The sequence below is a fragment of the Delphinapterus leucas genome, chromosome 19 (assembly GCF_059928025.1).
Source record: "Delphinapterus leucas isolate spDelLeu-1000000601 "Yukka" chromosome 19, BTC_Dleu_Yukka2, whole genome shotgun sequence".
NCBI lineage: Eukaryota > Metazoa > Chordata > Mammalia > Artiodactyla > Monodontidae > Delphinapterus > Delphinapterus leucas.
In genome coordinates this window covers 59081187-59106612 of record NC_143147.1, presented here as the reverse complement: position 1 = coordinate 59106612, position 25426 = coordinate 59081187, and the positions used below count along the sequence as shown (strand labels likewise).

The 25426-nt window shown below is 58.5% G+C and overlaps 1 protein-coding gene across 8 annotated transcripts in view; it reads left to right on the top strand.

Annotated features, from left to right (window-relative positions):
- Positions 1 to 25426, top strand: part of BAIAP2 (BAR/IMD domain containing adaptor protein 2) — a 70297-nt gene that overhangs the window by 13444 nt on the left and 31427 nt on the right. For 5 of the 8 annotated variants that reach the window (XM_089901566.1, XM_089901568.1, XM_022589380.2 and 2 more), the window contains exons 2-3: positions 1912 to 1987; positions 3438 to 3524. The exons of 1 other annotated variant lie outside the window; for it this stretch is intronic. In XM_089901566.1, coding sequence (XP_089757692.1) covers positions 1912 to 1987; positions 3438 to 3524 — 163 coding nt within the window. Of the gene's footprint in view, positions 1 to 514; positions 1988 to 3437; positions 3525 to 25426 lie in introns of all 8 variants that reach the window. 2 more of the 8 variants (XM_089901564.1, XM_089901565.1) reach the window with 2 other exon arrangements.

Here is a 25426-nt window from a genome sequence, read left to right as displayed (position 1 = left end):
CTGACTGCTAGGCACTCCTCGGACTGGATGCATCCAGAATTGGGTTCCCCACTGCAGAGTCGTCCCCAGACCACTGAGCTTCGTACTGCCCCCTGACCCCATCCCACATTGCAGTGGAGCCAGCTCTCTGATCCACCTTCACATCTTAGGTTTCTGAGCAGCTCTGAGGGGTCTCCTGCGTCTGTGCGGTCTCAGCTACAACCTGGGCTCCCTGGAGCAGTCGGGGTACACTTCCTTTTGAAATGTAGTTGGATCGACCCTCGGCTTCCTGTCAGGGAAAGCAGGTGTCCCTGCCACGGGCTGCGAGGCAGTAGGTTTGGGCCATTAACTGCACACTTCCTGCCTCCTCTTACCTCCTGCCACCCTTTACCCTGCTCCTGGCATCCTGTCCCTGACACCAGCAGGCCCTGGCCTTGGGGCCTTTGCATGCCCCTGCCTGCAGCCCTCCTCTCTCGACGACATGCTTCTCTCCCCTGCTGTCCCCTGAGCCGTGTCCTGCTGTCTCGTTCTCCAGGTACGGGGTCCTGCCCGGTGTGTGAGGTGGGCCTGCCTTCCCTCTCGGAACTTTGTCCCATGGAGTCACTGCTGCGTCCCCCTGTGTGCCTCAGCCCCGGTGCAGCCCATGGCAGGTGCCCTCGCCTTTGTCGTGTCCAGAAAGGAAGGTGCACCTGCTCTCTGGACTCAGGCATGTGTCAGGTGTATCTCCTTCCCAGGTTCCCTGCACGGCGTAGAGCAGGTGGGCACCCAGCCCCGGATGTTAGGAGGTGGTGGCTCAGGCTCGGGGTCTCATCACCCTTGGGCACAGGTCTCTGTTCCTCTTTGTGCTGGCACTCCAGGCTGCTCCTCAGGGTGGGCGACATAAGTACTGGGTTTTTCTGGAGCCCAGATCCCACAGCCCTTCTCGGAATCCATGTTGGCCCTGCTGGCTGAGGGCCTGGAACAGGAATGGAAGGGTGTTACCTGGGGCTGGGGCTGCTTTTGGCCTGTTGGCTGGGATGGGGCAGGCACTGCCTCTGTTCATGCAGAAGCACCTGGGGCTCTGCGGTCTGCCCACGGGGCCAGGCGACTTCCCCTCCCTGGTGACGTTTCTCTCTTACCCTGCGGAAAGATCAGACACATATCACAATAATTGACCCGAAGATGTAGGATGTGGCCGAGGTGGGGTTCTCCTTAGAAGCTTCTTGCAGTGTTCTCGCTGGCTGGGGTTGGCACCCAACCATCAGGGTACATTACCCAGTAGAGCTCACGTTTGGCTGTTGTTTGCGTGTGCCTGTTTTTATGCCTTGTAATTAAAACATTTATTTGGCCTTCGCAGTGAAAATCTAATTTCTTCAGTCTAAGGACTAGTGGTATTGGCACCAAGACTTGAGTCCATCAGGCGAGTGGATCCAGAGCCTGCTGGATTATTCATCGTGTGGTGTTTGCAGTCAGGCTGTGCATTGCTCTAATCAGAGCTGACATTTCGTAATTGATGTGTTGAGTGAAGATCGTGGTGGGAGGGGGCTCCAGGCAGCGATGAACCTTTTGTGTGTGGCCTGCGGAGGGACCTTCCTCGCTGACTCAGCCCTGCCAGACAGGGTAATGGCACCTCAGCGCAGCATATCTGAGCACCGGATGTATGTCGGGTACTGCCCCACGTGTCATACGCGTGCTCACTTGTTTAATCTGCAAGGCCCCTATGGAGCAGGTTCTGTTCTTTCCCCCATCGTACAGGTGTCAGAACTGAGGCTTGGGAAGGTCATTTGCCCAAGCACATTCAACAGGGGCAGAGCTGGGATTTGGACCCGGGGCCCGGCCATGGCTTCGTGGTCTTGACCCCGCATGTGATGCTTGTGGGATTTTCCCCTCGCCGTTCAGGCCCCCAAGCCGCCGGGTGCCTTGCCTCTGATGCCGTTCCCTGCTCTCTTCCAGACCATCATGGAGCAGTTCAACCCCAGCCTGCGGAACTTCATCGCCATGGGCAAGAACTACGAGAAGGCGCTGGCAGGTGAGGCTGACGTCCCTGGCCCGCGGGTGCAAGTGAGGACGTCTCAGTAGGTGGACAGCTCCTGGGGCCTGATTAGGGAGGGACTGCGGTGTTTCCAGAAGCACACCGTGGCAGAGTGAAGGTGTAGGTGCTGCACCACGGAGGGCCATGATGTTTAGCGCACACTGTGGACATGGGGCCAAAAGTGGCAGGATGGTTCCAACCCTGGAGTTGGGGGGGGTCGGCCTGCACATTTCAGGCCGATGGTGGTTCCTTTGCTGAAAGCATCACCCAAGGACATCTTACCCCCGGGGGTTTTCTCTCAGAGCGACGTAACTTCATTCTCAGCTGCTCAGCGTCAATGGCCTAGGGTAAATCCGTCAAGGCCCGGCCTGGGGTCTCCCGCTCGCGTGCCCCAGCCCTTGGACATGAGGCACAGGCCTCCTTCCAGGCTCCTCCACCCCCACCTGGGCCCCCAACAAAGTTCTGTGGAGGGGGGGCCTGGAGGTGTCCTCCCTTCCCCATTTTCCTGGACTGCCCCATAAGACAGAGCCCCTCAGCTGCCCTCGGCCGCCCCAAGGCCAGGCCTGGGCCCGCTAGGCTTTCCTTTCATCTCTTCCAAGGAGCCCACCCTGCCCGGCAGCGGACGCGCTCCAGCTGCTGGGGTGCGGAGCCCGCATACACTTCCAGACTGCAGAGCAAATTGCGTGTGCTTAATTGAAAACTACCTAAATAAAATGTGATCAAGTGTCCAGTAATAAGTCCCTAACTGGGTTCTGGAGAAAACGGATTAGAAATAGTAATTATGCTGTTGGCGGGTGCTCCCCATGGTGCTGCTCCAGAGGCGCCCTCGTCCTCCTTCCAGCGTGAAGGGTCTCCGAGTTCCTGGAGGAAGCTCCATCCCAGGCAGCGGGCACCAGGTGTGGTCCCAGGAAGTCAGCAGGCCTGGCGCTTTCCGTGCCGGTCCCTTGCGAAGTCAGGTTAGAGCAGAAGTTGCCCTGGGAAGTGGTGTGAGTCCCCCCGCTCCGTCCCCGTGGTGCTGCCTTTAGCCCACTTTGAGCGTGTGACTCACTCCCACTTACTTGCTCTCTCTGAGACCACAGACAGGGACAGAGTCCTCAACCCAGGTTGGCTGGGGGGATCTTCCTGCTGACCCACTTTGCAAGTCTCCTGCCTGGGGTTGGTGTTTGTCTCGTCAAGACACCAGGCCTCGTGGTCGGGGTGGCACACTGCGATTTGACTTGAAAAGCTCTGGACCCAAGCGGTACACTGTGCTCTTACACAGAGAAGGAGCTCTTAGGATTGGAACGAGAGAACATCAGCAAGAAACGGGCTTAGGTCCTGCCGGGGCCGGAGCCTGCTGGGCACAGGGGAGGCGGCTGACTGCCAGGCAGGCAGGATCGCCGAGTAGGTGCTGCAGGTGTTGCTGCTTCCCAGCGAGGGAAGTGACTGCCCCTTCCTCTTCTCTCAGGTGTGACGTATGCTGCCAAAGGCTATTTCGATGCCCTGGTGAAGATGGGCGAGCTGGCTAGCGAGAGCCAGGGCTCCAAAGAACTCGGTAAGACCCCTAAATGTGGCAGAGACCCCGGAAGTCCCTGAAGTCGTTGGATGTCCCCATGCCGATCTGGGACCCCTCCCTGTCCTGTGTCTGGTCCTTTGATTCGGGATCAAGTTTTCCCTGTCCAACAAGGGAAGACTTCCTAAAATGGCAGTTGCCCTTGGAGCTGGCGAGGGCTGTGGGGCACACACCCTGCTGAGAATGGGGCGCACCGGGCGGCTCCAGGTCCCCTGAGAAGCACAGTGTGGGGATGAGGAGACAGGCAGATCCACGTTTACGGGTGTGTTTGTGGCAAAACTTGAATGGCCGGCATAGAGGAGCCATGTGAAAAGTTGGACTCAGATGATGGTCTTTAATGGTGTGGGGAAAGGTTCTTGGTATAAAAATGAGCAAAAAAGGAAAAAAAAAATGAGCAAAAACGGATGGAAACCCATAGCATGGTGTGACGAGATTTTGTAAAATTACATTGGGGGCATGTTTATCTCAATACAGGAAGAGACCCCAGAAGCTTAACAGGTAGAATTTCTGGGATGGATTATTTTCTTTATGCTTTTACTGTGTTTTGCACATTTCCAGCATGAGCTCACGTTACTTTTATAGTCGAGGCACACAGTGTGAAATGGCAAGAGCTGTGGGCTCCCTTGGAGAGGCTCTCGGTTGTTGGCAGGTTTGAGGGTGTTTGTTTTCTCTGTGTGTCCATTAATTCCAGCTCCCAGAGGTGCCTCTGTCTTATCTACGGTGCGGCCTTTAGCAGAGGCTGCCCGCTCTCGCTCGCAGCACTGCCCTTCAAACTTTTCACACCGTCCTACCCCATAAGTCAGGCCTGCCCACTGCCGGGCTTTGTGATGCCCTCTGCTGCTCCCTGTTTGAGGACACGGTGGCCCAGCTGGCCCTGCCGTCCCGGCCCTGGGTCCACACCTTCCCCAGCAGGCCTGCCAGGTGTGTGTGCTGTGTGTCGTCTGCCACCCCGGCAGAGCAACAGTGGCGTCCGGGTTTTCCTGAGAACAGAGAACAGTGTAAAAGCCAGACACAACTATGGGACCTTCCTGGGCTGGGAGCAGGGGCAGGCGACCATGTGCAGGCGAGGCTGGGCAGAATGAGTGACCAGGGCTGGACTCCTCATGTGGGCTGGGCTCTGCTCACCTGGATGTGGGCCTTTCTTCAGTGTCTACAGAGCTGGCTGGTCTCCGGCTCTGTGGCTCTAGAGGGAAACCTGCTGGCCTCTTGGGGATGCTCAGCTGACCTGCCCTGGGCAGCCCCGTGAGGACATGGAGGCCGGGGTGCTGTGGTCGGGCCTGCGGGCTCGGCCTGGCTGGTGACCTGTTGGATGTTTGGGCAGATGTTGGCCTGGACCCCTTTGTGATCAGCGATGGCCGTGAACCGACCGACTCTGAGCTCAGAGGCCACGCGTGGGCCCCGCCCAGCACTTCTGGGCATCCCGGCTACAACTCCTGCAGCCACCGTCTGGGCCCCTTGGAAGAAAGTTGGGTGTTGTGTGTGATCCTGTGTGTTTATACACGGCTCCTGTCTGTGAAAGGGGCACTTTCCTATCGTGGTTAATCATGGTGGCCTTCTCCCCGCAGTCACACACACGTGTGGAAGGGGAGGGTCTGTCCACGGGGAGATCGGGTCCCACGTGGCCCCATAGTGAGGGTGGGCATGTGCGAAACCACAGTGAGATTCCCCTGGGCAGAGTCCTTGGGAGTTGTTGCTACAACAGGCCCCGTGAGCAGGACAGCAGGCAGACTTCTGCTGTGGAGTCCGCACATGGAAGGGGCGGGCAGGGGGTTGGAACATCACCCACCACTCTAGGAGCTGTCTGGGCTCCGGCCTGAATCAGGGAGCTTCTGGTTTACTTGTGGGTTTTTGAACTCTCTCCAGGGGCTTTTGGGGCTTTGTGCGTCTGCGGAGGTGGCTGGTGAGGACTCTGTTTCCTCTACTCCCAACGGTTCTGACACCAGATGTGGGTTTTCCTGCACCAGCCAGCCCTCCAGTTTCTGAGGACCCCAGCTGGGCGTCCCATAGTTCAGCTCACTTCTGACACCATCTACCCGGGGTCAGTGCAGACCCACAGGGTGAGGGCCCCATCCCGAGAGACTGCCCCCCACCCCAGAGGCTGGCACAAGTCATGGGTCCCCAGTTCACCACAACTCTGCCCAATTTGGCTACAAATCGGATTCCCACCACTCCATCCTCAGATCTGGTAGTTTGCTGGAATGGCTCACGGGACTCGGGGAGGCTTACTTCAGAGTCCCAGCTTGTTGTAAAGGGTATAACGAAGGACCCAGGTGAACGGCCGGAGGAAGGGCTGCACAGGGCAAGGTCTGGGAGGGTGCCGAGCGCAGGAGCTTCTGTCCGCGTGGAGTCGGGGTGCCCCACCCTCCCAGTCCATGGCTGTGTCCGTCACCCTGGAAGCTCTCTGAACGCCGTGGTTTAAGGGTTTCCAGGCATGAACAATTGTTGGCTCCGTCTCCAGCCTCTCTCCCAGAGGATGGGGGTGGGGCCCAAAGTGCCACTTCTAACCCTGGCTCGGTCTTTCTGGTGACCACCCCCATCCAGGAGCCCACCCAGAGTTGCCTCATTAGAACAAAGGATGCTGCTGTCACCAGGGGATAACAAGGGATTAGGAGCTCTGTACCAGGAACAGGGGCAGAGACCAGTGTGCCTTTCTTCTCAGGTCACTGTCAGCCCTGCTCTGGGAACTGAATTTTTTCTTTTGGCGACAGCTTTACTGAGATGTAATTCACATGCCATACAACTCACCACTGAAAGTGTACAATTCACTGGTTTCTAATGTATTCACAGAGCTGTGCAACCATCACCATATCTAGTTCCCAAACTTTTCCTCACCCCCAAAATGTAAGCCGTCCCCATTAGCAGTCCCTCCCCCTCCCCCAGCCCCTGGAAGCCACTGATCTGCTCTCTGTGTCTGTGGCTTTACCTGCTCTACGTTTCATATGGATGGAAGCGTGCACTGACCCATCGTGACCATTTGCGTCCAGCTTCTTTCAGTTAACACCGTGTCTTCGAGGTGCATCCATGTTGTAGCGTGTCGGCTCCGTTCTTTTTATAGCTGAATAATATTCCATGGTGTGGACTCCATTCCCCAGTTAATGAACATCTGGGCTGTTTCCATGTTTTGACCAGTTTCCACAGCACTGGTGTCAGCAGTTGGCACAAGTGTCTGTGCGGACACTTCACGTGTGCCTGGGAGGGGAACTCCTGAGTCACACGGTCGGAGTTGAATTTATATTAAAGCAGCACACACCCTGGTTTAAAAGTAAGTCTCCCTGCCCCCCACGTGCCCGAGGCCCTCTTCTCAGCCCTGCATGTCGTCTGCCTGTGTTTGCTTCCATACATGTAAATAGGCAGGTTTGTGCTGCTGTTTTTCATGTTTTGTTTTGTTTTTTAAATCTTTCGGCCATGCCGTGCGGCATGCGGGATCTTAGTTCCCCGACCAGGGAGCAAACCCGCACCCCGTGCGGTGGAAGCACGGAGTCTTAACCACTGGACCGCCAGGGAAGTCCCTGTGCTGTTCTTTTTAATTTTGGACATTATTTAATTAATGTTTTTCTAGGAGATTTGGATTTAGCATTTTTATACCACTTCTCGCCCCACCCAATAGAACGATGACAACTTTTGCTTAAATCGGTGTCCAGTATAGCCTTTGTGCGGTGCTGGCAGGAATACTGAGCTCAGACAGAGCAGTCTGACTGCAGTGCAGCGGACTGCACGTCTGAATTGGAAGCATGATGAGATGGACATGAGTGCACACCTGCCTAGGTAGTACACACCTGCCCAGGTAGCAAATGGCCCTGTCACCCCCAGTATTTCGTGGGGCCCCCCAGAAAACCTCCTGCCTCTGTCCCTCCGTGCCCCCCACCCCTTGCCGGGCAACCACTGCTGTGTATTCTGCCCTGAGACTCGGTGTGTATTTGTTCAAGTTTTGTGTAAATGGACTCGAGTAGTGTGTGCTGTGCTCTCTCTTGGTCTGGCCTCTTTTATCTCATGATTGTTTTGAAAGTCATCCCAATGTTCCACATACCTCCAGACCATTCTGCCTTCGTGGCAAGTAGCTTCCGCTGCGTGGAGGTGACCCGTTGTTTATACATTCTTCTGCTGATGGACATTTGGGTTGTTTCCAGTTTGGGGCATTTCCACGTCTGCATTTCTCTAACGAACTAACGACATCGAGCATCTTTTCACATAGTGTTTGCCGTTTGTTTATCTTCTTTGGTGAAATGTCTCTTCAGATCTTTGTCTCCCTTTTTTCAGTTGGGTTTTTGTCTTATAATTGAGTTGTAAAAGTGCTCTGTGGGGGACTTCCCTGGTGGCGCAGTGGATAAGAACCCGCCTGCCAATGCAGGGGACATGGGTTCAATCCCCGGTCCGGGAAGATTCCCACATGCCGCAGAGCAACTAAGCCCATGTGCCACAACTACTGAGCCTGAGCTCTAGAGCTAGAGCCCATGCTCCGCAACAAGAGAAGCCACTGCAACGAGAAGCCCGTGCACCGCAACGAAGAATAGCCTCTGCTCGCCACAACTAGAGAAAGTCTGTGTGTAGCAACAAAGACCCAACATAGTCAAAAATAAATAAAATTAAATCTTATAAAAAAAAAAGTGGCCTGTGTATTCTAGGTTGAAGCGCTCTCAGATGCATACTTTGCAGATACTTTCTCCCAGACTGGCCTTTCGTTCTTGTCACAGTCGTTTATTTATTTATTTATTTATTTGGCCGTACCACATGGCATGTGGGATCTTAGTTCCCCAGCCAGAGATCGTACCCCCTGCAGTGGAAGCGCGGAGTCTTAACCACTGGACCGCCAGGGAAACCCCTGTCACAGTGGCTTTAGAACAGAAATATTTAATTTTAATGAAGTCCAGTTGAGTGATATTTTTTCTTGAACTGTGGTCCATAGGTTTTTGTTACTATTTTGACAACTTTGTTTTTGCTGGAGTTAATAATTGCTTCCCTTCATTTGCATAGTCGTCAGTTTGCGGTCATTAGCTCGCTCCCAAACCCAAGACCGTGATCTGGGACTCCTCCCTGCCGGCCGCAGTCCCGTTGATCTGGCTGCTTCTCCCCCTCTTGGAACTTGCCTCCCGGAGCCCCAACCTGCTCTGATACCCTGGGCCGGTGGCTGGGCCATGCATGGGACACCCCTTCTCCAGTCTGGGACCATGTTTTCTGGGTCATGGGTCCTGTTTCACTCCCTCAATTAGGGAGATCATCCTTCCTTTTAATGGTTCCTCAGTGGGAAGAGGGGAAATAACGTTTCTGAGCACATGTCTGTCTGCGGGTGTTTCTCTACCTCGCACTGATGGCTTAGAATTCCAGGTGGGAGACCGCCTTTCCTCGGGGTCCTCACCCCCGTCCTCTGACTTCTGGTGTTGCAGTCTTCACTGTCGTTTTGGCTGATTTTTTTTTTTTTTTTTTTTACCGTGAGTTTTTTGTTTTTCCCTCCTGGAAGCTTTTGAGATCTTTGTCCTTGGTTGGCTGTTGTGAAATTTCCAGACGTAGCTCCAGTGTGTATGTTGGGGGAGGGCCCAAGGGGGCCTGGAGAACAAAGCATCCCAAGGGTGGATGTGGTGTGTGGCCTCCCGGGCCACGGGAGGGGGCAGGGGTTAAGCTGCAACTCCGACCTTGGGTGAGGCCAGCAAGGGCACCAGGAGGGGCAGAGGACAAGAGCAAGGGTATGTCCACAAGCGCAAGGTGGACAAAAACGAGGCATTCTGGCAGAAATGGGAAAGTCTGGAGAGGAGGGAGGGGGGCGAGGCTGGGGGAAGGGGGCAGGGCCTGGCAGGAGCTGGGGCTTCTGGCGGTGGGAAGCCGGGTTTGTGCAGCCTGCTTGTTGTACCCATTACGATCCGCCTGTTGCCTGCAGTAGCGGGTGCTGCGTTTTCACTGCTGTAGAATATTCCGTGAACACGTGATGAACACAGTGTATTTCTCTGTCTTCTCGATCAGTGCTTGGGTTACTCCCGGTGGGGGTGGGTTTGCTGCTCTGAACGAGCTAGTCCTCAGGACCATGATGCCAAGCCCACCATGGGGTGACCTCCACGCGGTTCCACAGCAGCCACTGCCCCGGGGCTCACCGGTGTGACGCCACGGGGCTCTCCCTTCTGGCCCTGTTGTCTTCCCACATGACCAGTGTGTGAGGGTTCTCATTGCTCTTGTCTGAGTGAGGCTGGGCACCGCTGCCTTCTATTCCCGTGCCCTCGTGCCCCCCTCTGTGTGGGCGAGTCCCACCCGGCAGGCCACCCAAACCCCAGGCGCCGAGGCAGCAGCTCTGGTCCACCTGGTGCTGGAGGGGAGGGGAAAACCAAACCGGGACCAGCATCTCGGATACCAGCAGGACAGTTGTTTCCGCTTTGTTGTAACTTGGGGCGTGCTGGGTGCCCGTGTACCAGGGGCCAATGACCCAGCCCAGGGGGGATGCCCATCCTGGGGCTGCCCTGCAGTGACCTGCTGAGAAAGCTGAGGGCTTCCAGGTCCTTCTGAGCTTTGAGGCCCTGGTAGAAGTGGCAGAAGTTTCAAATTGGGGACCTTTGCTCTTGGCTGGAGTGTGGTGGGGATTGGGGTTTGGTGGTGCACTTTGGCCACTGTCCTTATGGAACAATGTCACTGGGTCACTTGCCTAGAAAACGTTTTCTTCTCAGTTTCTTGGTCTCGTTAGCTCTGCCTGTGGCCCTGGGCATCTGTATGAGCTCCCCCTCCCCAAAAGCTGGTCGGGACCCCAGGTAGGGGGGCCTGTGCTGATTCCTGAGTTATCTGAATCTTGGGCATTCACTGACAGGCTGTTTGGTCTGGGATGTGTCCCATGTTTATAGGTTTCTGTTATGTTTGAAGAGAACATACATTCCCTGCTTATTCCGACTCTGGGTGCAGGGTGCCTAATTGTGTTCAGATCTTCAGTAATCCCACCTCCTTATTGGTAAGTGAGAGGCATTTTTCTTACTCGCCAGGAAGGTGGGCTCGTCAGTTTCTCCGTGAGGTTTTTGCTTTATGTGTTTTCCAGCTGAGTTATTGAGTGCGTAAACTACAAGTTATGTGCAGTCGTGTTTTCCTGACAAGCTGAACTTTATGAGGGGAACTCCTCTGTTCTCAGTAACCCTGTTTTTAGTTTGTTCTGTTTCATGCTGAATTTGTTTTCCTCCACCCTTCCTGTCTGCAGCCCTGGGGAATTACTCGTTTCTGACCACTTTCTTCTCGATAGACCTTACTCCCCAGGATGGGAGGGAAGAGATGCAAGGTCTCTGCTGTCCTGGGGATCAACCAGAGCCCTCAAGGGGTGAGTGCCTCTGGGGAGGTGGTGCTCCAGCCGAGGTGTGGCAGCAGCCTGGAGGGAGCTCTGCTAACACTGATGACATCTTGAGCCAGGCGCCGGGCTTCTGACCAGAGACTTAATCTCGAGGCCCTGCAAAGTGGGGCTTCATCTGCCTCTTGCTGCCCACTTCTGCTGGGATCCCTCTGGGTGTGGCCCCTGGTGGCCTTGGGGTCAGGGATTGCCAGGCAAGCAGTGGCAGACACCCTGGCCGCTCCCTGGTCCCCCTCCTTCCTCCGCTGCCCCATTCTGCCAGCTCTTCTTGCCTTTTCTTTCCCCCGAAGGGCAGGAGCTGTATGGTTCCTGCTCTGCTCCCTGGGCCAACAGCCCACTAGGACGGTGTGGGATTCAGCCATGCCGACCCTCATCTAATGCTTCGGGGGTACTGCACCCCCTCCCCATCTCCCTACGAGCCTTGCGCTGCATGCTTCGTGTTTAGAGTGAGGGTCCCGAGCAGCACATCACCCCCCCGCCACGTCAGCCAACCACGTACTGCCCAGAGCTGCACCCCTTATCACTAGAGCAGAGGCTTCTAACGTGAGGTCTCCTGCTGTGAGCGAGGCTGAGGCCCGTGGAGGTCAGAAGTCACAGCCCAGTCGCTCTGCTGCTGCCCCTTTGTTCCTCGTCCCTGTGGAGAGCGAGTGGCCACTCTGCCTTTGGTCCCGTGGCCAGGAGGCGGCTTGGGGCTGCAGCTCCAGACCTCACAGAGGAGACGGCCTCTCATCTTCACTCCACTCGGCTCTGGGTTCGCTTTGATAGGCAGGCTGCTTAGTCGGGGTGCAGGGATGCCCGCCTTCCCCATCGCCTCGCCGCCCTCTCATCCCCCGCCACCAGCCACTCACACTTGCTGTGGACTTGTCTCCCTAACCGCCCCCCTCACGGCTCCGTTGAGGCACACCTGGTGCCGCCCCCGTCTCTTTGATCTGTGTACTCGGGGCAGCTTTTCCGAGGCCCTGTCTGCTTGCTTTCCTCACTGATTTCTGTGCTCGTGGGACTGACCGGCAGCTCAGGGCAGCGGGGGTGTCCCATCTGGGTCCGAGGCTCCAGGCCAGTCCCCGGTGTGTGCAGACCCAGGCCTTCCCCAGGCCAAGGAGCCAGGATGGTGGCCCAAGGGAGGGTGACCCCGATCACAGCACCCCGAGGAGGCTCACTCTCCAAGCTCGTCGACCACAAACTTGGGGGTTTGCTAAGATCTGGGAGTGAGCATGTTTTCATGTTTGTTTCTCCTGCTTCTGTCTCTACCTTGAGCCTGGGGGCCACAGGGCAGAGGGGGCAGGTGGCTCCTTTGCTGCTGGCCACAGCAGGGTGCACCCAGCCTCACCCCGTCCCCCTGACACGGGCAGCCTGAGATGCCAGCATGGTGGGGAGCATGGTGCAGAGTGGGCATTTCCAGACTGCTCCGGCCTGGGCTCCGGGGCTGTTCGGGAGGGAGCTCGGATCTCCAGGCAGGCAGGCTCCTTTTGCCCTGAAGGAGGGAACAGTGCAGACGCTGTCCTTTTATCCTAGGCACTGTCAGCAGTGCCATGTCCCCTCTGGGCTCTCCCATTGCCTTAAGCTTTAAGTCACAGGACACTCAGGTCACATCAAAGCAGAGAGAGCAGGTGGAGACACCCCCCCCCCGCCACCGGTGCCTGTCACCTACTGGCACAGACCAAGTACGGTGGCATCTCAGCTGTGCCCTGTCACTGTTCCCCTGGGGTGATCCCGATGGCACCTCGTCGCTTCTCCATCCAGCCTCCGTGTGCACTGTCGGCAAGCCCGGCCTTGGCCATGGGGCTGAAAGCACACAGGTACCCCAGTCCAGGCGGTGGACAGGCTGGCTTCCGGGCCCTCTGCTCCACCATCACGGCCACTCCAGATGGGCCTGGTGCAGCATCAGTCTCTGTGTTGTCCTGCTTGCTGGATTCTTCCCCAGTGTTGGCTCCTGGGGTGCCCTGCTCCTGGGGGTGCCACCATGGACCTTGACCTCATCCTTTGTGCAGGGGAGGCCACTGTCCTGTCCCCCTCACCGAAAGCCGTGCCACCATCTGCAGGAGCCCCCAGGGAGCTGGCACTCCTGAGCACATCCTGCCCGCTGGGTGGCCCACTGCAGCCAGGCCCCCAGCTCTACTCCCCAAAGCCACTGTGCAAAGAGCAGGGCTGAGCCCAGCACAGGCAGGAGTAGGAGGTGGAGGCCAGAGTCCAGTGCACCTGGGCTCCGGGCACAGTGCTCAGGTGGGCAGGTGACTCAGGGGCTCTGTGCCAGAATCATCCATGCAAGAAAAGAGGGTCAGTCAGCTGCCCTGTGTCTGTGCAGGAGGTTAAAGTGACATATCCTGTGGAGCATTCTAGGCGTTCCTGGCCGGCAGCACTAACATGAGGCCATCATTGCAGCGAAGGGCCCAGCCTGCCCTGAGCCCTCTGTTTCCTCTGTGCGTGGCCGACCTTCACGCTGGGCCCGTCCCTCCCGAGCCTGTGTCCGGGGCCTCTGCCAGAGCCTCACCTGGACATTTCGTCCATCTGCGCAGCCGAGGGCCAGCGGCTGAGCGGCTGTTTTGTTTGGCCCTCACCATCTCCTGAGGCCTCTGTTGCGTTCTCTGCCTTTGAAGAGCCCGCTTGTTTGTGATCCCGGGCATGTGTGTGCTTGCAGGTGCCCTGGGCCTGTGCTTGGCCGCCACCTGCCTGCACCCATACTGGTATCTGCACCGCACCCATGAGAGAGCAGGAGCTCCGTGCTGGGCGGGGCCTCGGGGCAGGAGGCGGCTCCCTGCACCTGAAACTGGGCCAGGTTTGGCCCCTGAGTCACTGGATTAAGGTGTGGCCTGAATACTCCCCTGGCGTTTGGCTGCTGTCCACGCCCAGCTACCCGAGTGAAGAACCGAGGCAGGCAGTCCCATGCCACCTTTGGAGACTCGCCCTGTGGGACTTGGCTACCTCTTCTGGTTCCTGTAGATGCCGGCTGACTTTCCCACGACTGCCTCATGCTTAGAGGCACGGGGTGGCCCTTTCCTGCGTATGGGTCGCTGAAATTGCAGGGGCCATGTGACCCCAGGGGCCTTTGAGCCTGTTGCCGGATAGTTTCCTTGGCAGAGGTAGTTCTGAGATGGTGCCACAGGCCATCCACCAAGTCGGGGGGCTGCCCACCAGGTTGGCTCCCGTGCTCCCGGTGAGGCCGGAAGGTTGTCGGGCTGCGTCACGGCCCCTTCCATGTCATGCAGAGCTGTCAACACCTGGCTGGGGAGCCCGAGTGTGGCCCTGCCTTCCCTACAGGTGGGTGACTGTCTGTCTCACGTCCACGTGCTGTCAGACCCTAACAGCAGGACCCACCTTTGACTGCTAGACCTGACAGACGCCACTTGGAGGACTTAATTACAGCCGCACAGTGGGAGCCAGGTCGATTTCACATCCCTGAGGGTCCCGACTCAGAGGCCCCACGTCACCCTACGCTGTGGTCCCATGATGGCCTGGCGTCCCCAGGCTGGCCTGGCGTGGACTCCTTCACCTCCTCTTCCCAGCTGATAACACCAGCAGCCCCCGCCATGGCACATGGAGGGGGTGTCCCTTAGCCCCTGGGAGAAGTGGCCGGCACACGGGCGGTCACCGGAGCCCCAGGAATAGGGTCCACGCTCTCCTGGCCTCCCTCAGGCCTCGAGCAGATCTTGACACCAGGCAGGTTTTTTGCAGAGTCACGGCCCTCGTGTCCGGCTTTGGGTGGACACTAGACCGGTCAAAGCCTGGGGCTGAGCACAGGGTAAGAGGGCAATCTGGGTCCCCTCTCAGGGGCCCCTGCACTCACATGACTGCTGTGAAGGGCCAGGGGCTCCAGCGTGTCCACTTGGCCTGCCCTGATGAGAGCTTTATGGGGCAGGCTCGAGCCTTTGTCAGGAGGGATTAATAAACATCTTAATTGGATCTGCCTGTTCTCAGCGACTCTGGCCATAGCAGGAGAGACGGCTCAGGGTGTTTTCATGCTTCCTCGGTGGCCAAGGGCCCACTCCAGGGTGGGAACATCCATAGGGAACAGCGGTGTGTGGCTGTGGTGACCCCACACCCTCTGGCCTGGTTCCTGGGGGTCCTGCTTGGGAGGAGGGGAAGGGGGCCCCCAGCTGTGGTTCATTCTGAGCCTGGTTCTGGTGGTGAGGTGGGGCTGGCAGGGTCTGTGAGGACCGGGCCTGGGGCTTGTTCCCACTGGGCGGGGGCATGTGACCTGACCGGGGTCCACAGCAGGAGGCTCGCCGAGGTCTTTTAAAGCCCATACTGCAGCAGCACGCCTGTGAGGGCTCTCCCACCACGGCCAGTCTGACTCGAGTGCCTGGGTGGCTGGAGGGCCCTGGGGGCCCCCAGTCCCGTGACCCCGCCGTGTCTCCTGTGAACTGAGGTCCCGCCGGCAGCGTGTGCTGTGTTCTCAGTGTGTCTGCAGCTCCCCGCCCCCAAGTGAGGGGCGGAGGAAGCGGTCCTTTGTTTATCCTCCAGCAGGGAGCCGGTGGCCCTGGAGCATCCCACACATGGCGGGGGGCCTGGTGGGCACAGGTGCCGGCTCGGGAGCCTCTGCAGCAGGTCTCCACCTGTTCCGAGGGGTGCTGGCCCCTGGGTCCCCGGCGTTGGCAGGAGGGCAGGTGTGTCAGAGGCACTGTGGATGCTCTGACCGCAGAGGCCTGCTTACCTGATGAACGGTCCTCAACGGGGCCTGTTCCTGTTTGTGTCTCGCATGATTTAGAGCGAGTTGATGCCTGAGAAACCGTCCCCAGGAGAGCTGATGTCCACTTGGACAGTTAATCGGGGGCATGAGTGGGCAGGTTAATGGGGGTCCTCATGGCACTTGGTGAGGATCGGAGCAGCGGTGCCTGCCCGGCCTGGGGCGCAGCCTCACGGGCTCTGTGACCCCTGGAGGGTGGCCGCCCTGGAGGAGGGTCATCCACGCACCTTCCAGCTCTGGCCCTGGCCTGCCCGCCCTGCCGAGGTCCAGGTGGCCTCCTGTGGTCGGGGATTGTGGCCTTGGCCACTCATGTCCCTGCTCTGGGTGGGAATGTGGGAGGAAAACCCCTCCCTCTGTCCACACCCACGTTTCCCTGTCCCCTTGTGAGTCGCGTCAGGCAGGAGAAAAGACGGCATTTTGAAGCGCGGTGATGCTGGCGGGTGGAGGGTCTGTCGATGTGAGTTCCTGCCCCGCTGTCTCCCGGCAGCACGGCCAGCGTCTCGCAGCGTGCCCTTTCCTGCTGCTGCTGCGGGGACCCGGCTCAGCCAGCGCCTGCCCGGCCCATGGGCAGAGGACGCCAGGTTGACCCTAAGTCCCCGCCTCCCTGTCGCCCAGGCTCAGCCCACGCGCTCCACGGCCTCCTGTCGGCCAGTTCCTTGAAGCAGCCCTCCAGTCGGCCTGGGCGGCCAGCCTGGGAACCCCGAAGCCCCGAGTGTAACTGTGGATGCCTGAGAGCGTGTGGATTGGCCGAGGACACGTCCAAGTGCATATTTGGCTTCAGGAGGCCCGGGGCAGGCCTGAGCTTCTGAGATCTGATCAGACTCCCGGTGTGGCCGATGCCGGTCCAGGACCTGACCCGGAGCAGGTAGGGCAGAGGCTCAGGACAGGAAGGAGGCCAGCCCAGACGGTTGGGCCACGTGTGGTTGGTGCCTCCTCCACCTCGTTCCATGACACTCCGGTGCCTGAGCGTCCACTTTGGACACAGCACTGCTCCCGACACCGAGGGGCCGTGTGGTCTTGCTCTCCTTCAGAGCAGCAGTCAGGGAGGGTCACTGTCCGCTATCATCACCATGGCAACAGCCATCGATTTTTGTCCTGGTTATCCTTTTGGCCACTTGCCATTTTTTGCCATTTTGTAGGCAAGAGAAGAACCCTGCTTCTACCAGGGAGGACCTGGTGGCTTTGAGGCCAGCAGGGAGTATGGGGGGGGTTGGTGGCTGATCCCAGAGGGGTCCCTCAGTGCTGTCTGAGCTCCGCATCCCATACCGCTGGCTCTCAAGGCCGACGCGACACCCCCGCAGCCCTTGGCTGTCTGTCTTCCCAGAACGCAAGAGCTCTATATTTGTGCCTTGTTCAGGCGTATGCTAATGAGCTCTCAGAGGCGCCTTTCCGCTCTGGAAGCTGCCAGAATAATTGAGCATTATGGATATTTGCTTCAGAAGGCTTCAGGAGGCAGCGGGCGCTCCCAGCCAAGTTTGAGCAGCTGACCCCTTGGCTCAAGAGCCCCTTGGCCACCAGCAGGGAATGGGAGCTCTGGCTCCTCCTGGAATGACAGATCCTCAAGAAATGAGTGTTTTGGCGCTCTCGGTGGCTGCCAGTGACCAAAAGGAATGCCATGACCACTTGGCAGTAATAGTGCGTCCTGCTCGTCAGGTTCAAGTCCAGCTCTGCGAAGACAGGGCTGGAGGTTCAGTCTCTAAAGGAAGGTCAGACACCTTCTCTGTGCCCCCAGCACCATCTGGGGCGGCTGTACCTGGGAGGAGGCGGAGAGCTCCTGCCCACCCCACTGCAGCACACGCCCGCACACGTCAGCCTCGTGGTCGCAGAGTCACGGCTGTGCTGGTCTCACCTCTGCGTCTCCTGGAGAGGTAGTCAGGGGTCTGGTGTCAGTGCCCAGGTGGGGTGAGGGCTCCCGGCAGGCCTGTGGCTGCTCTGGTCCTCACCATGGTCCCCCAAGCTCCACCCCTCACACTCTGTTGGGCTCCTCTAGTCGGGGGGAGGGTTGCTAAGGTGGCCCTGGCTGGACTTGATCAGGGAGCAGAGGGGCCGTCCTGGCACCCCTGCAGTCGTGCCTCGTGACCCCACCCAGATCATCCTTCATGTGACACCTGCACTGGTCAGTCGGCTTGTTACTGGTCAGTAACCGTGCAGACGTTCTGCTCTCAATTCCACCTGGGCCACAGCCTCCTGGCCACCCCAGCCTGGTGTTTCGGTGAACCCCAGCCCCTGCCTGACGTGGCGGTGCCGGTAGAGAAGGGCCACTCTCCCTTGGAGAGACCTGGCACTGTAACCCCAGGTCTGGAAGGACTTTGATCTTTGTGGTGCAGCCGACAGCCCTGGGCCACCCTGCCTTTTCAGACGGCTTCATTTCTAGCTGCATCGGGGCTTGGCTGCCCCCTGACCGGCCACGCAATTTTATCCCCAGGAGGGAGCAGTATCAGCCACTTTGGAGTTGGGGCGGGGCCTCGGGAGGCGGCTCCTGGCGGTGGAGGGACAGTAGGACCCTCCCCAACGCACTATAAGGCTGCTCCTGGGGACCCGTCTGGGCTGGGAATCTGGCTGGGGTGCTCATGTCCTGGGGTGATCTGGCTTGACGTCTACTAGGCGGGGGGCCAGCAGGTTACAGGGAGCCCTTAAGGATGAGCCGCGTGGGCAGGGACTTAGCGCTGGATGTTCCCATCCTTCCCACATGTTCTCAGATCCTGTCCTGGAAGGCTTATGCTCTGGGAGTGCCCAGGCAGCTGGGGAGCTGGGCTCTCATCAGCGTCCACCACATTTGTAATGCGCTGAAGACACCCCCTTCTCATAGCATCAGCTCCCCCGGCACCCTGACACTGTGCCTTCATGGGAGCCCCCCGGGCTCTTGTCCACAGAGCCCTGTGCAGTGTCCCATCTTCACGGCCAGGGTCAGAGACAGGCACAGCCCTCTCACAGTGGGAAGGACACAGGTGTGAGGATGGGGGTCGTGAGCAAGAGACCAAGCACTCAGGACCCCTGCCCAGGCCTGACTTTGGCATCAGGGACGAAGGGCATAGGCAGGGGAAGAAAGGGCACCAGTGGTGCCCTTGACCACATGTGGGTGGTACCCTCCTGCCGGCCGGGGCCCAGCTCCTCAGAAGGACGGAACAGGCATGTGGGCCGGGGGCTTTCCCTATCTTATTGCCCAGTTCCTGAACCTCTTCACCCACCATCCTCCTGCTTAAAGAAAGAGGGGGTGTGTGGCAGGACCGCTGGTGTCAAGGTGGAGTTGCACCCAGGTTCCTGGCTGTCCACTGTTACTGGCAGGAGCAAACACTTGCCCAGCTCTGGGGCAGGGGCTGTGCCGTGTGCCTTGTCAGCCCAACCCCCTAATCAGGAGACACGTGGTCTTACTGATTTAATCCTGGGTTGAGGTACAAACATGTACGCGTAACCCATGAGACAGTGAGGTCAGCCCAGGCAGGCCTGGAGCCCTTTCCCCGCAGATGCCTGGACTATCAGGCATCTGATATCAGGCATCAGGACTTGTCACCCCCAGGCGGCCCCCCAACAGACATCCCCTGGCTGGTGGACGGGCACCAGGATGGAGGCTGGTCTCTGCCCTGGGGGGTGGTCCTGCTGTGTGGCAGTGGGTTTTGGAGGAGGCCCCTCCGTAGGTGGTGTTGGACTCCCCTCCCCACCTCCACACTTCCCACCCCAGCCAGGGCTCAGCCGCCTGTGCCTTGCAGAGATTGAAACTGCCCTCTGTGACCTCCCCCACCCCAGGTCCCCAGCTTCCTCCCGCTTCTTGGGTTAATCAGGTTTTAGAAGTTTCACCGGGTTGCCCTCTGGACACTGATCTCGGGGGTGATGCTTCGCTGTGGGGGTCACAGTGCTCTGGGGGACCTGGCCCTCCATGCAGCTGTGCCCAGCCCCGGGGTCCGGCAGCCGGGTCCTTACCCTCTTCATCCCGTGCTGTTGTTCACTCTTGCTGGGGGTCAGCTCAGGCCGCTGGCTGTCTTCATGAGAACCATCTCAAAGCAGGCTTTCTCGGGTCTGTGTTGCTTTGGCAAAAATGTGTTCTTTTTTAAGCCTAAATGGGTGATAACTCATCTTCTCCTGAAATCCTGTCCTCGCTCCTTTGGGATCAGGAATCTAGCATTATGGCCCAGGAGGGGCCCTCAGGTGGAGTCTGGTCCACCCTCAGCTCATAGAACAAGGTGGGGAGCTGCACAGATCTGCCGGGCGCCGGCCTGTGAGCGGCTAGACTCTGGGGCCTGAGCCCCGCTCCCACCCCGGCTTGTTCCCAGTCTCCCAGATCCACGCTCCCTCTCAGCTTCTTGTCATTTGCAGATTATAAGAACATGTGTTTTTTTCTGCAAAAAAAAAAAAAAGAAAAAACCAGAAAAGCAGCCTGAGCCTTTAAAAATGTCAGCATTGTGAGAGATGCAACTCGAGAGGACTCTTCTGGATTAAAGAGGCTGAAGACTCCCGACTCCACAGAGGAAAGATAAGAATTCTGGTGCCGCTGAAGGTTAAGTCCTCATAACCCACGATTAAGCCTGTTTATGACTTACTTGTTCCAGATGCTCACAGAGCAGCATTTAGATAAACAGTACGCTGACTTATTGCGAGAGAGAGACAGAGAGAGAGTGAGAGAGAGAGACAGAGACAGAGAGAGACAGAGACAGAGAGAGACCTGAAGAGCCGCGCGTGAGGTCCAGGGTTGGGGAGCAGCTCACAGGCGGCGGTGAGTTGGGGCACCCGGGCCCCGAGGTGCGAGTGCTGAAGGAAGAGGGTCTGTGTCGGTGGCCGCTGTCCTTGGGTCGGGATGGCCGTGGGCCTGTGCACACAAGTCCGTGCTATCCAGGTGCAGAAGCTGACATGCTGGCCACGCCGTGATGTTCACTACTGTCTCAGGTGGTCCGCCAAAAAGTGTGTGCACGGCTACCTAGGTGCATGTGTCGGAAAGAGAGCCGGGGAACCTGGTGAGGGGTGAGCGGGTACCCGCTCTGTTATTTTGGCCGCTTTCGGGAGGTTTGGAGATTGGGCTGAGAGGAGAGTGTCTGTCTTCTAAGCGCTGATAAGAACAAATTCACGGCCCCTTTGATCTCCGGGCCATGGATGGAATCCTCTGGGTGTGGCTGTAGATCCGGCCTCCAGCCACACTCAGGTCCCCGTGTCAGTATTCAGTGCCCTGGGGGACTGCCTGGTGCCTTGTGGAGCTCAGGTAGGAGGTGGGGCTACACCTGTGCTGGTCTGGGGCTCGAGAATCAGTGAGATGAGGCTCCCTGCCAGACCTCCCCACCGTCTCTGTGCCATCTGCAGCCACAGGCATCCTCGTCCTCCCGGCCTTCGGGCGGCCCTCCTTCCCGACCTGCCTGGCCCACTTGCCCCTCACTCTTCCTCGTTCCTCACTGGCCCACGTTTTGTCTGCCTCTCCCAGGAAAGAATGCAGGCACCACAGAGGCAGGGCCTCTGGTTAACTGTCTCACCTGGAGCGGCACCTGCACGGAGCAGGTGCTCACAGAGCAGTCGTCAGTGTGGTGACGATGAAGGTGAACGAGTGCCCCAGGCTGCGAGCGGGTCACCTTTATCTCAGTAACAGCTCTCACATGAAGACACCAACCTGCAATTTCTAGAGTCGGTCCCTTTTAAAAATCTGGTACCTGTAATTTTCTCTAGTCTTCTGGAATCTTTTATCTTTTCCCAAAGAGCCCAGTTTGGGGAAACACTTGAATGTTTCTGAGATCTGAGATGTCAGTGGTGGGTCCTACGTCCCCGAACACGTGTAAATCGACTGCTCCTCCAAACCATCTACAAGTTCTGAGAGCACCCGGGGTGGGTGGCTGATCCTTCTCTGTCGTCTGCTAATAGGACGGGGCCATATCACAGCAGGGTGCTGCCCTGCTCGAGTCCTGACCTTGCCTGGAGCTCCAAGCGAGAGCAGCTCCGCCCCCTTCCCCTCCTGTGAGCTGTGGTCCTGCCAACACTGCTCTGTTGAGAGGCTGCCCCACTGCCGTCCTCCCGGGTGTGGGGCCTTCCTGCACCTGGGCCTCCCCCTCCTCAGCTGTGCCCTGCACCTTCCAGCTTATCGCCCCAGCCCCTCTGTGCTGACGGGGTCTCTAGTTTCTGCCTTTTTCTCCCCTCAGTGGGTGCCTTCGGTCACCAGGTGCTGGCCAGCACTCACACTGGCCAGTGCCAGGCCTCTCCACCTTGTCCTTGTACTGAGGTTCTTGCCAGGGGCTGTGAACATTTTTGAGAGTCTGTTGGGACTTTTTTCATATCGGTGGTGAAATAAAACACTTAAGGAAAAGAAGCAGAGCGACTGAGCCGTGGTGCTCGCTCTGGCTCACGATCCCAAGGTTTGGCAGAAGCCAGTTCCTGCTGGGGGTGGCCAGTGGGGGCAGAGGGTCCCCCGCAGACAGCCCCCAACCTCCCCACTCAGCTGGGAAGCGAGAGGGTTGCTGAGTCACCCAGACTTGCTAGAGAGGCGGGCTCCTCGTTGTGGAATCAATTCCTATTCCTATCTGCAGCCTCATCTTCCCGGGGGGGTTGGACTAGCCTGGAGCAGGGAGCGGTCCCCTCCGAGATGGCAGTGGGCGCCTGGAGGGGCGCTGACCCTGGCTCCCTCCTGGCAGTGGAGGGCTCGGTCTGGCTCTGGAGGAACCTGGGAGGGCTTGGCAGCTCTGAGGCTCCAGCCCCCCACGTGGTCACAGTACTGGCTGGAGGCTCCCCTTTTACTCACCTCCCCCCAGGGTCTGCTGGCTAGTGGACTCTTGCTCTAAGCCGATGGGAAAAAAACCTCAAAAATCATATTGCAAAGATTGTGTACGAAAAGAATTCAGAGTTATTATAAAATAAAACTGCTTCCTAAGGAGAGCTGATTATCACAACAGCCAGCACTATTTGTAACGGCCTGGAAGTGGAAACGCCCAAATGTCCACCGATGGACATCATGGGCGACTGGATAAACAAAATGCGGCTCATTCCCTGGAATGTCATCCAGCTGGGAAAGGAATGAAGCACTGCCACATTGCCACGTGGTGAGCCTCAAAAATCAAAAACATGCTTGGTGAGGAAGCCAGACACAAAGGCCTGTGTCACGGGATCCCACTGATACTAAACGCCCGCAACAGGGAGATCTGTACAGACAGTAGATTAGTGGTTGCCCAAGGCTGGAGGGAAAGGGGAGTGACTGCTGATGGGGACAGGTTTCTGGAGTGACGAGAACGTTCTGGAATTAGGAGTGGTGGATGCTCCTTGAGGACAGAGTGGCCTGTGAGGGGCTACACAGGCCTGGGCCTCAGCCCTCCCTGTCCAGCCACCCCAGCTCCAGTGTTGTGTCCTTGTTGGGGGCCCTGTCCCTGCTGGAAGGCTGGACCAGTTCTTTCTGCCCCTGCCACCAAGGGCAAGGCCTGGCTCCCAAGGCCGCACAGCCTCTCTTCGGGGGCACACGCACCGTCTGCAGGATGCTCAGGCTCCCAGGCCGCAGTCGTGCAGAGCAAAGGTGGTGGCGGCTGTCCCGACGTTGTGCTGTCTTAGCCACACCAGACAGAACCAGCCTGTGTCCGGCCAGACTGTGTTGGAGGGGAGGGAGGTGAACAGCACGTCGCCTATGTCGGTGAGGAAGTGCAGCATGTGCCGACGTGTGCATGTGTGTGTGTGTGTGTGTGTGCGTGCGTGCGTGTGTGCATATGTGTGTGTGTGTGCGCGCGCGCGCGCGCGCTCGCGCTCGTGCGCTTGCTGCCCCAGCCCCTTCCCTGGGGGAGGGGAGTTGCCATGTCTACCGAGTTCCACTCTTAACCCAAAGACACAAGGCTGGTGTTAAAGGTTACCAACAGTACCAGGAACTTTTACACTCAGAGCTGAAGGGTGTGCAGCCGGAGGTGACTCACTGCTGAGCTGGCTGCCTCCTCACAGGGTAAACACTGGGTGGGAGGGCGTCGCCTCATTCTCAGATGCCTGTGTTTCTGTCGGTGGTTTTGTCCTGGATGAAGCCTCGTGGCACCCAAGTGTGCCCTCTCCTGTCCCTGCTCCCAAACCCTCCTCAGTGCCAGGTGGCCTGCCTGCTCCCCTCCTGTGGCGCCCTGGGGCCTGGCCACCTGCCTGCCTCCCCCTCTGTTCACACTCCTCGAGACCCTGGCGGCCCCATCGGTGGTGACAGCCGATTACCCTGCTCCCCCGCTTTTTGGCAAGGCTGGGTCTGGACTCTATTTTAAACCTGGTTTTTCGAGTTTAGGGCCCACCTGTGCTGTGGACCGAGACCTGGGTTCCCAGATGAGGCCTGGTAGAAAGCCCGGTGGCCTCCTCCTCCACGTATGGGGTGGGCCTGGGAAGGTGTCCCCACCTCGTGCTGGCCTTTGAGCCCAGAGAAGCGGGGAGGCTCTGGCCGGCCCCATGGCTCCAAGGACCTTCACTCGCCCGCCTCCCAGGACCCGGAAGGGACCTGGGTGAGAGGACGAGAGAGTGTCCGTGCCAATGCCTGAGGCCCCCCGCATTCCTGGGAAGCCTAGTTCGGGGCACAGCCTCATCCCCGGGCAGGGGTGACCGCCCCCTGCAGCTGGCCCAGTGCCCCCACAGTGCTTCAGGGTCCATATGCTCACACAACCATCATGTACACATGGCTTCCTGCAGCTGCTTGTATAATGCACCTTAAAAATCCCCGTGTGGACCGGCTTGTGGCAGCCACTGGCTTGTAGCTCAGAGCATGTGCCCACTCCCCGCTGCGTGCACAGGGACACAGGCGGAGGCTCCGGTGGGCGGAGGCGATGCGGTGCAGTGTCCAGAATTCTCAAGAAGCTTCACACACTCTTCTTGGCAACAGGAATTCTTTATCTAAAGGACTTGGTATTTGTTGTTGTTATTTTTCAAATGTTTTCCTTCAACTACTTTTGTGTGGCCGTTCAAGGAAATACATGTGTTCAGTTTGATCCGGACACTAATTTACGATTCTGGGGCCTCAAGCGTGACCAACGGTGCCACTTGCTCTGTGTCTTATTTATGGACTTCATGTCCCTTGAGAGACCCCACAGGGCCAGAGGGTGACCTGTGGGTCTGGCTTTCCTGTGCGTGCCACCCTTGACACACAGAACAGCATCCCCTCCAAGCATATCGGATCTGGGGATGCTGAAAGGCCATGGCGGTGCCGGGAGCCTCTTCCCACTCGGGAGCTGCGGGTCTGAGCAGGTCAGGTCAGGGTGGTGGCAGCCTGGCCTTGTCCCCTGGGCTGCCTGCTTGTATTTGTCCTGGTGGTTCCTTTTCAGCCAAGGACGGGGACCAGGCACCTTCTGTCCCCCGTTGTCCTCGGCCAGTTCCCTGACTCATAGACTGCCCCCTGGGGTCGGGATGGGGTAGAAGTGGGGTCAGGGCCAGGAGAGGATGAGTGAGACTCACATCCCATCCTGCTGGGGCTGCTCAGCCGCAGCTCAGCCCTCAGTGTATGGTTGGTTGACCATCGACCATGCTGCCCCCAGGCAGCCACGGTGGGGGCGGGGCCTTCTTGTCCCCAGGTGCCGCCCCTCCCTGCCCCGCGGCACCCAACAGCACTGTCAGGCCTGAGGTCAGGCTGCCATTTGGAGCCTGAGTGGAAAGTAACTTCCAGGGACTCTGGGCCCCCGACAGGCCTGCCCCTGTGCCCTGGTGCTGGTGTCCGTGGCCCTGCCAGCATGCGTGGTGCTCAGTAAATGTTTATCACTGTGGATTAGGGGATTTGTGCATCGGGAGCTCTGGTGTCTGCCCCTGCTCATGCATCTCCCGGCTCCGTCCTCTCCCTCCCGGCTCGTGGACAAGCATGGTCCTAGAGGCAGACCTGTGTGGACCGGCTCTGATCCCTGTGGCCCGCCCAATCACAGCCCGGTCACTTGGCTTCCTGGAGCCGCGTGTCCACGGGGCCATAGCAGCACCCCAGGGCTGCGGGGAGAGAGAATGGAGACTGAGGCG